The sequence below is a fragment of the Populus euphratica genome, unplaced genomic scaffold (assembly GCF_000495115.2).
Source record: "Populus euphratica unplaced genomic scaffold, PopEup_1.0 scaffold1496.1, whole genome shotgun sequence".
In the NCBI taxonomy this organism is placed as follows: Eukaryota; Viridiplantae; Streptophyta; class Magnoliopsida; order Malpighiales; family Salicaceae; genus Populus; species Populus euphratica.
This window is the reverse complement of record NW_011501325.1, coordinates 1-10,588: the sequence shown is the minus strand read 5'-3', so window position 1 is coordinate 10,588 and position 10,588 is coordinate 1. Positions and strand designations below refer to the sequence as shown.

General features: G+C 34.8%; 2 protein-coding genes across 2 annotated transcripts; both read right to left on the bottom strand.

Moving 5' to 3' along the window:
• Positions 1-2,241: 2,241 nt before the first annotated feature.
• On the bottom strand, positions 2,242-5,944 carry LOC105117674 (probable LRR receptor-like serine/threonine-protein kinase At1g53430). The gene is made up of 10 exons (XM_011015415.1): positions 5,837-5,944; positions 5,707-5,750; positions 5,274-5,635; positions 4,982-5,204; positions 4,753-4,881; positions 4,550-4,671; positions 4,249-4,462; positions 3,415-3,649; positions 3,184-3,334; positions 2,242-2,739 (listed from the first exon to the last, which is right to left on the bottom strand). The coding sequence occupies exons 1-10, from the start codon at positions 5,914-5,916 to the stop codon at positions 2,464-2,466; spliced, it is 1,836 nt and encodes a 611-aa protein (XP_011013717.1). The 5' UTR covers positions 5,917-5,944; the 3' UTR covers positions 2,242-2,463.
• Positions 5,945-5,973: 29 nt separating this feature from the next.
• LOC105117675 (probable LRR receptor-like serine/threonine-protein kinase At1g53430) lies at positions 5,974-10,540 on the bottom strand. The gene is made up of 12 exons (XM_011015416.1): positions 10,351-10,540; positions 9,232-9,303; positions 9,049-9,120; positions 8,884-8,955; positions 8,687-8,764; positions 8,533-8,604; positions 8,356-8,430; positions 8,209-8,283; positions 6,832-6,903; positions 6,316-6,384; positions 6,148-6,216; positions 5,974-6,043 (listed from the first exon to the last, which is right to left on the bottom strand). The coding sequence occupies exons 1-12, from the start codon at positions 10,440-10,442 to the stop codon at positions 5,974-5,976; spliced, it is 888 nt and encodes a 295-aa protein (XP_011013718.1). The 5' UTR covers positions 10,443-10,540.
• Between the last annotated feature and the right edge of the window lie 48 nt (positions 10,541-10,588).

Sequence of the window (10,588 nt, the reverse complement as noted above, 5' to 3'; positions counted from 1 at the left end):
GGCTTCCATCAATCTTGCTGTGGATTTCTCTTCTGTAACATTATGAGCAACTTTTCTTGATAAGGATAGCCGGATAATGCCCCTAGATCAACTTTCTCCACATTGCCAGCCTTTATTTTATTTTTTATTTTTATTTTGAAAAGGAAAAAATGAATTTTGGGGAATAACCCAAAATTAGGTTATGACATAGATAGTCTTCAATTTGAATTTTCCAATATTCAAAATCAGTTCCATCAAAATTTTCAATTCCCGTGGCCTTTATTTCATCTGCCATTTTTAATCTTTCTCGGATTTGAATCTATAAAATCTGACCTTACGAATGTGTTTGGAATGGCCAAAAATGTTGGAAACGACACTAAGATCACCCAAATCGAACTTCGGATGACTCAGATTTAATCAACCAAACTTTTGGATCACTGGACACTGCAGTTAAAGCCACGTGTCAGGAGGAATAGTCTCTGCGCCACACTGAATCAAAACCTAGAATGCTGACGTGTCTGACATGTACGATATGTGAGCCCCACAATTATGATGTGGCAGAGATGACGTGTCAGATGATGTAGCAGGTGACGTGGCTACTGACTATGCAGAACTGCATGCGTGGCTGCTGATGTGTCTGGTCAACCCGGTTCAATTTGCAGAAAATGAGCGAGGAAGATGCGTGGAGAGCGTGAGGCAAAAAACGGGCGAGGAAGATGCATGGAGAGCTTGAGGCGCTTCGGTGCGCGTAGGCAGTGCAGGTGGAGGCGCGTTCAGGCATGCAGGACATCGATTTTTCACCGGGTTTTCACCAATGGATTCCTCTAGTCTTCCTCTTCACGATGATATATTCAAAAACACATTTTGTGAACTTTGATTTTTGAGTTTGGATCAAACACTCTCTTTTTCAAGAACAAGCTCTAATACTAGTTGTTAGGACATTCAAGCATTCAAACACACATCAATTTACATGGTTCGACAACTTGCCTACTCCATGGAGCTATTGGTTTGTATTAATCAAGCTTAAAAACAATACAAACAACAAAACAAGGAGGAGAAGAAAAACTTCTCTACTCAACTCGACTCTCACTCTAGCTCTCTCTGTGTTTTTCTCTATTTCGTGTTATCCTCAGCTAACAATGACACCCTCTATTTAAAGCTGATATGGGAGACAATTTTCTTCCTTTGGTCAATTATGATGGCCACCTTTTTCTTTGTTTAAGCACCTACCATTAACTCTTGCATTGCAACCACATGGCTGCCAACAACTATTTGTGTCCATACATAACAATCTCCCACTTGGACACAAATGGCGCTAGATCTGTCTTTTAATCTTGAAGACCAACTGAAGCTTTACACAACTTCAGTTTATCAAGAGTAACTCCTTTGGTTAACATGTCAGCTGGATTCTTGCTTCCATAGATCTTTTCAAGTAACAGTTGCTTATCGTCGAGCAATTGTCGGATGAAGTGATATTTGATCTGTATGTGTTTAGTTCTGGAGTGAAATGCTGGATTCTTGGCAAGGAAGATTGCACTCTGACTGTCGCTATACAAAGTACCCTTTCTATTCATCTTGCCCAATTCTTTCAGGAAATTCTGTAGCCATACTATTTCTTTTGCAGATTCTGAAACTACAACATATTCAGCTTTTGTCGTTGAAAGAGCGACTATCTTTTGTAAGGTAGAACTCCAAGAAACAGCAGTGCCTCCTAGAGTGTATATATATCCTGTAGTACCGCGTGGATTACCACGAAGGTTATGGCCATGGAGAGGAGCGAGAGGGTTAGTGCGTGTCGTTTCATGGTAACAAAATTATCTACCCACAATGAGCATCTATTATTTTCTTTTTTATTAATATCCTGAAATAAAAGCTAACAAACTTTGCTTATACTAGTTTTAGGCCTAAACTAAGTAAAAAAAATAAAAATAGATTAAACTGAATAATTCCAAAATAAAATTGAAAAAATATATTAAAATATCATAAAAAATAATTCTTTAAATAAAATAAAAATAAAAATAACTAAGAAAGCAAATAATTTATTTCTAAAAATCCTCCAACATAAAAAATACCCGCCCACAAGGGGCTTTTCTAAATGAGCTTTAGAAATTGGGGTAATTTGCGTCATTCTGATCAGCAATTTCTCTATAAGGGAAGGAAATGAAGTAGCAAACCATAGCTAGAAAAAGCTTAAATAAATCTAATGAGTTTGTAAAGTAGATAATATCATAAAATTATCCTTTATATAGGCTATATATAAAGAAAGGATGGCTAATGATAATCTTATTCAATTCACGGAATTACCAGCAGCCATAACAGCACAAATAAATCATAGCAGACAAAGCAAACACACATATTTTCTCATGGAGTCTCTCACGCACACATCAATGGTGTCTTGTCACCACCACATTATTAGACCCAAATAATTACAAAATAAAAAAGAGGCAGAAGGTTTTCATCACCAAACTTAACATTGCCAATTGGCTAAGAAATTGGCTCAATGTCCAACACCATGGAACACGCACCGCACAGTCCTCCAATTTTTGCTGATGGAGTATCACCTTCAGAAATCTCATCGATTCTTTTCTCACCTTCAAGTACACTGACGACTTCGGACATTTTAGGCCTGAGAGTAGGAGACAGATTAACACACTTCATTGCTAACAGCAAAACAGTGAGAGCCTGCTTTCTGTTGTAACTGGATGCTAATTTCTTGTCAACCAATTCAAGGATTCTTCCCTTATCGTGCAAAACACCAGCCTGCATTTGAAAAGCAAGAATAGCTTAGCTCCGGGCATTAAGCAAATAATCAAGTAAATATTACTTATTATTTTCTAAGCAATAAAAAAATATCAAGAAATTAAATAACTCTAAACAATCAAAAAATTATTTCAATCATCCAATTAAAAAAGATGAACCATATTTTCTATAATTTATTTTATTTTATTTACATATGTCTCTTGTTATATAATTATATAAACTTTATATAAGTTGAATATAATACATATATTAAATTATCGAATAATAATATCATTTTTTATTCTAATTGTTTTTTGGTATCTAAGTATTAGCTTTTGCTTTTTATGAGTTGATGAATGTAACACATATACCAAGTCATTTGATGTTGACAGAACATGTTTGGTTTGATAATAACTATGAATAAAAAAGAAAACTAAGAGGATTTATCCTGTCTGGTCCACTTACTTTATCAAGAAGAAACTCAGCTTCTTGGTTTGGTGTGTAATCTGCACTAACTTTCCCGCTAATTATTTCGAGTAGGACAACTCCGAAACTGTAAACATCAGCTTTAACAGTTATTGCTTTTCCCATTGAATACTCAGGTGCCATGTAAACTCTGCAATAAGAGATTATTTATTGGTTAGCTCTTAATTAAAAGAATGAAAGTAGTTGTCAATCAATGATCATAATACTTACCGCGACCCTTTTGCTTTGATGGTCATAAATGGATCTTCCTCATCACAAAGCGTTGCCAATCCAAAGTCAGACAACTTCGCCGTAAGAGAGTTATCAAGCATAATATTACTAGGTTTTATGTTTCCATGAACAATCTTGAACCTTTTCTCTTCATGTAAATACCTCAAACCTCTTGCTATTCCCAGACAGATATCAAATCTAGCTTTCCAATCAAGTTTTGTCGTGGAATTTGGTTCTACAAATCAAGATTATTGATATTAAGTTATTGATATTTGCAAGTACACTATCCTTGTACTAACAGAAGATTTAAATATACAATTAGAAGCTCTCGCAAACATTGAGTGACTGAATTCTATTTACTCCTGTGTTATAGTTCTCGACAATTATATGAATTTCACAAGGCAATGCATTAGGTGAAAATTAAGATAAAACTTTGAGAAGCGAAAGAGCAGGATGAAAATTGGTCGATGGCAGCATTACCGAACAACGCACGTTGAAGGGAGCCTTTCTGCATATATTCATTTACTAGCAGATGCAGGTCTTTATTAGAATAGCCACCCAATAATTGAACAAGATTCTCATGATCCAAAGATTTCAGTTTGGAGATTTCCCCTTGTAATTCATCTTTTCCTTGTTGCTTTGAATTACGAGGAGAAATCTTCATCACTGCTAATTTTCTCTCACAAACATCATGTAACGGAATTCTATTACTCCTGCACGTGTTTTAGTTCTCAACAATTATATGAATTTCACAAGGCAATGCATTAGGTGAAAATTAAGATAAAACTTGAGAACCGAAAGAGCAGGATGAAAATCGGGTGATGGCAGTATTACCAAACAACGCATGGTGAAGGGAGCCTTTATGCATGTAGTCATACACTAGCAGATGCAGGTCTTTAATAGAATAGCCATCCAACAATTGAACAAGATTCTCATGATGCAAAGATTTCAGGTTGAAGATTTCCCTTTGTAATTCATCTTTTCCATGTTGCTTTGATTGAGGAGAAATCTTCTTCACTGCTAATTTTATCTCATTCGGCAATTCAGCCTGTATACACGTGAAATCAATTTACCAGAACTCTGAAAGAAAAAAGTGCATGTTGAGGAAAATTTGTTTCAGAAAAGAAAATCTGACCGTGTATACTATTCCAAAGCGTCCCCTGCCAATCTCCATTTTGGGGCTAAATTTTCGAGTAGCATCGATTATTTGTTTGAGGGTGAAAGATTTTCCATCACCTTGGACCTCAATGGTTATTTCTATTTGAAGAAAACATCAAAATAAGAATTCTTAAGGTAGTGTATGGTGCATAATGATTTTAGATTAGCATGGAGAGGTACCATCCAGCTCGCTTTTCCGCAGCCAGCCCATTTTCCACATGAAAGCCAACAGAAGTAGAGGAGCAAATACTGAACCTGCAGTAATCCCTGCAATTTGTGAAGGAGATAGTCCCGTGCCAACTTTGAAGTCTGGATACAAATAGTGGAAGACAGAAAGAAAAAATTATTTATCCAGATAAAGGGTAGCAGAAATCTTTGCTCAACAAAATTAAGAGCACGCAATTCTTACTTGCAGTTACGGAAATGCCTGACACAAGGGGTCCATTCAGAGACAGGGCAGCAGTACTTGAATAGGAAATACCTGGCACCTGGAAAGATCCTTTTCCGGCCCAGAAAAAGTGGATAGTCAATAGATGATCATCTCCGACATATGCTGTGAAATTTGCATTCCATGTCTTATTGGTGCCGCTGACCATTTCTTTTATGTTGAAGTCTTTTAGTTCTCTCTGCCCCTGTATCAAACAGTGGATGTTGAACGATGGGAATTATTGAAAGAAGCTACAGAAAAATATAGCGGTTACCTGTATATATACATCAAAAACACGTTTCCCTAAATTCGAATAATCTTCATCACTTTGGTAAACAGTTTCAGCGAAGTAAAGTGTCACAGTGTAATTTCCTTTAAATAAACAGAAGCCATAATATGTCAGAGAAAGAGGGCAGAGGCGACTTGAATTGTATAACTGTGTCTCAGCAGAACCACAAATTCCGTTTTTTATGTAATGACTGGAACCGTTATTTTCCGAACCAAAGTCTCCAGAACAAGAATAAGCCCAATTTTCTTTTGGTGCTATATAGTAATTTGATGTTGAATCGTCTGCTTCGAACACTTTCCCATCAATAACTGTGTCTCCTCCTCCACAATTTATATATATGGAATCGTCTGCAAAAAATGATAATCAGTACAGGAAATCTGTCCTGCGCAAAATTATAGAGCTTCTCAACAGAACTTACACTTCGGTTTTCGCCGACATTTATCTGTATCACGCATAGAATTCCTAGAAATAGCAAACAACATTTGTAAGAAATAGCTCAGGATTATTTGTTCTACATTAATTGCACCATATGGAGGATATTACCATACCTTGGTTGACTGCTTGAGTAGGAACAACATGCAAGCAGTTGGTGCACATGATAGAAAATGATCAGAATTTGGGATTTCATAGACAATAATATTCTTGCAAGTGAAACAAAAGGAAGAAGAAAATGAAGTTGCCGTTATTACATGTTCAGCTTTCCTTCTTTCTTCGGACCATCAATTGGAATTTCAAAATCATTATATGACAAGTCCCTGCAACATTTTTTGTTTCAAATAAACATATCAAGATTTTATTGAGGCATTCTACAAAAGGGAAAACAACCAATCTGAGCAAAGAGCACAAAGCCATAACATACGCCTTGTCCTCAATTTTATGAGGAAGCCAGGGAGGTAGTGTGCCACTAAGCATATTTCTCGTGAGAAACCTGAACAAAACAAAGCGATATGAAAACCATCACTTGTTTTTTCATAGAGTGGAAAAACGAACTTATTATAAGATGGACTGATCGAGTTCTTTTGCATACATCTTAGTCAAATTCAGGTTTTTCATGGAATCTGGTATTCGACCCGTTAAGTTGTTAAAGCTCAAGTCTCTGCAGGGTAAAAGAAATGAAAGCAATTAATCGTTATCCTTAATAATTTCATAAAAAAATAATGGAAAGTTAAGTTTGATTTGATTTGTTTTTAGTTTTTAGGTTAAAATATTCAAGCTCGCTATTGACTTTTTATTTTTATTTTTTGACAACTTGATATTTTCACTTAAAGTGGAAAATTCTAGAATGAGAACGAATTAAGTGTATGGGAAAGGTTCTTCTTTTACTGCATCACACCACACGTGAGAGTAGTTTCATATATACAAGTTTTTTACAACAGGATTATTCTTAATTAGGTTGATAATCCAAAGCGCCATCGGGTCATCCTTTTAAAAGGTTTTTAATCTTCAATGATAATGAAGTGGTACTATTAATCAAAAAACAATCTATCAAATCAAATCTTAGACAGGACTACAAATCTTTTACAAAAGAGGGAATGAAACTTACAGGTATTTTAACGATGACCAATCACCAATGTACGGGGGGATTTTACCACTTATTGAGCAATTCCTTATCATCCTACACAAAGCATTGAAGAAGTTGGTGTTTGGATTTATCCAATACATCCATATCATTAAGAGTCACGTGCATAAATATTGTGACTTCGTGATTCTGTTATGCCAACATCCAGGATAATTTACTATAGCTCATAAAAAATACTCAAGATCATACTACTAGTCTTCACAGCATGTAATAGCTCATAAAAAAAGCTCAAGATCAAATAAAGAAAAATAGGCCTAAAATATATTTATGTGAAAGATCGGTCATAATCCAAATTCTACAACAGTAACGCTCCCAGACAAATATAATTCTAAGTGTATATTGTTTTTATTATTCAATTTGAATTTATATTATTGTTATCTAATTTTTAACCTAATACTTTAAGAAAAAAAAAAACTCAAAAAAATATGTTTTTGATATATTAACATTGTTTTTAACATTTTTAATCTTTTCTCAAAATAATTTAAATTTTCAAAGTTTAACCCATTATTTTTTTTAAAATAATTAATTTTTTTATTGAGTGGTATTACTTGTTTTTTTTAAAAAAAAAATACTTAAAATTAAAAAACAATTGAAGAAAAATTGAGACCTAACAATATTCTATTTATAAATAAGAGTCACTCAACGCACAATAACAATAAATTAAGAAACCACAAAAAAAAAAAATCCTAATCCGCTCCCCTCCTCCGGCTGCCGCTCTCCATGTCCAAGCCACAGCCTTCCCCATCTTCTTCTCCCTAACCAAACCTTCCCTCCTGAACTAGCCGCCAGCTCGCCAAGACCAAAAGAGGGCAGAGCCGTTCACCCTGACTCTCCCCTCTCGCTGGTTGTTTCAACCTCTCCTTCTCCTTCTCCACCGCCGACCGAACCAGGTCTCCCCTCCCTCTCACGGAACCCAAGCCCATTCTCCCCCCGGCCACAACATCAACCTTCCAGCTCCCCAACCACAACCACAAAGGCCGCCCACTGCACTTCCTCATCTTCCTCTCCCGATCTCTGACAGCTGACCAAACAGCCCCATCACCATTTGGAAACTTGAAACTGGGAGTGGGTGAGTAAACATTGAATGTGTGGTTGGGAGTGTGTGTTTTGTGGGTATTTTCTTTTATGTTTTTTGAATGTTAAAAAACAAAAAAAGAATTAAATATTTTTTTAAATATGCATATGATAAAATCGTATCTATTTCACATGAAATTTCAAGAATATATTTTGGCATGTATTTGGGGGTTTAATAACTAAGTTTTATTAATTAAAGCCTTGATAGTTATTTATGTGATTTTGGAGTGTGAGCTTTAAAGAAAAGCAAAGGAAGGAAAAACTCACAGGTATCTTATTCCCGTCATATTTGCATATTTTGGGAAAGGGAAACCGGCCGAGCTTCTTACATCACTAACAAACCTGGAAGAAAAACCATCCAGAATAAAAAAATGCATTTATTTCTTGTAAGTGTTAAAATTATAGAACACTTACAAGTATTCGAGATTTGACATGTTAAAAAGAAGTTCAAGAGGCAGCTCTCCTTCAAAATCATTCCCGGAGAGGGACCTGTCATCAGTACACAAGAACACCAATTATTGAATGATATCCTTCGATCATCGACAGTTTCTCAGTCCAATAATATTACAGAAAGCACAAGTAATTTCTTACAGGTAATAGAGTTGAGTCCAATTCGCAATGAACCTTGGTATTTGACCGGTCAAACGGTTCCCACCTACGCCACTGCAGCCATAGTTAGTTGCTTTTCCTTGGAACAATAATTAAACAGATTGTTGGTTGAAATAACATGATGAGTTGCACTTACAACCACCCCAATTGATCCGAAGTAAAGTGGGAGCAATTTCCCTGCAAGTCTCCACTCAAATTGTTGGAGCTCAACTCTCTACAACAACAAATCAAAAGGATTGTAATCCACCCTTTTTCTATTTTATTTCTCCTCTTACTATCTTCCGTGGTTTTACAAGGTGGTATGATATTATTATGCTTCTTTTTGAAACTTACAAAGCATATAGAGATCCCAATCTTCCAAGTTCTGGTGGAAGCTGACCAGTGAGTTCATTGAAGGCCAAGTTCCTAATTAAATAAGAGATAAGGAACCAAACAAAACTCAATAAGTTAAACGGAAATTCAAGCAGAACGAAAGAGCGAGCGAGCGAGTTTCTATACATCACTCGGAGATTAGAGAGGTTGCCCAATTCTTTTGGGATTTGACCTGATAACATATTACACCACAAACTCCTGAAAACACCCACAAGAATAAGAGCACAAAGCTTGCATCGATTAGCAATAGAAAAAGAATTTAATTCACATTATATGATACTGAAAAAACTGTGATTGGATGACACGTACAGATATTTGAGGAACGGCAAATTCCCCAAAAATGAAGGTATGGAGCCATTGAGGAAGTTTCGCGAGAGACGGCTATGCATATGTATTACCATATAAGTTCATTATTACTCAAATAAGAACCGATAATTTAAATTTTATGAATATACACTAAGAGCTGAAATTAGTTATTATATATGATCCAAAAGCTAAGAAGCTCTTTGCTCAAAACCATGCAGACAGCAAAACAAGGCTTTTATCCAAATTACATAAGAGAAATGAACCAAACAGAACTCAGAAGTTAATTTTTGTGACCATTAACACCTTGACATGAACATTTATAAGTATCAAGTCCCCAAACGGCTTGCCCTTATTTTCATTTCTAACAAAACTAATTTTACTTGAAAATGTTTCACCAAAAATACTATTAAAAAATCGTAATTATTACAACTACAAGTTTAATCTATCAATTGTCTATTCAGTAACTTCTTCTTATAATGAAATAAATATGAGTTCTTAACTCAAATTTTCACCATTGTAATATAATTATGTAGTCCTAACCACTTTATTCTCCGAATGAAAATGAAATTTTAACTATTGGGTTTTTGGAACTTATCGATGGAATCTAAGTATTTAATGGATTATAATTTAAAAGAAGTGATTTTAGGAAAAAAAAAATGTTAGATTTGTGTGTGCGTGGGCTTGTGTATTCTGACAATGGATTATTAATGCTTTTTTTTCTTACCATTATATATTATTTTTTAAAAGAACAGCAATGGTATAAAATCAAACCCAAATATCCAAGATGTTTCTCCTATAATTAGTTTTGGTTAGTGCCATTTGCTTTTTTTTTTTTTAAAAAATTTGATTATGGATAGTTTGCTTTTAACTATATTAGAAATAATAAATTTAGTTTTGAAGCATGAAATCTAAATACTTGATTAGAAAGAAAATGAGAATCTTTAAAAACTGGACATGGATGTTTCTGAAAAAAAGTCAATATTAATAAAATACATATAAACACCCACAGGAATAAGAGCACAAAACTTGCATCAGCAATGGAAAAAGAATTTATTTGACACTGAAGATGATACTTACATTAACTATATCATGCTGAAGAGACTATGATTGCATGATACTTACAGATATTCAAGAGACGACAAATTCCCCAAAGATGGAGGTATGGAGCCACTGAGAAAGTTTGTGGAGAGATCGCTATGCATATGTATTACCATATAAGTTTATTATTACTCAAATAAAAACCAATAATATAAATTTGATGAAGACATACTAAGAACTGAAATTAGTTATTGTATGTGATCCAAAAGCGAATCAGCTCTTAATTTGCACATAACTATGCAGACAGTGATTGAGGAAGTTT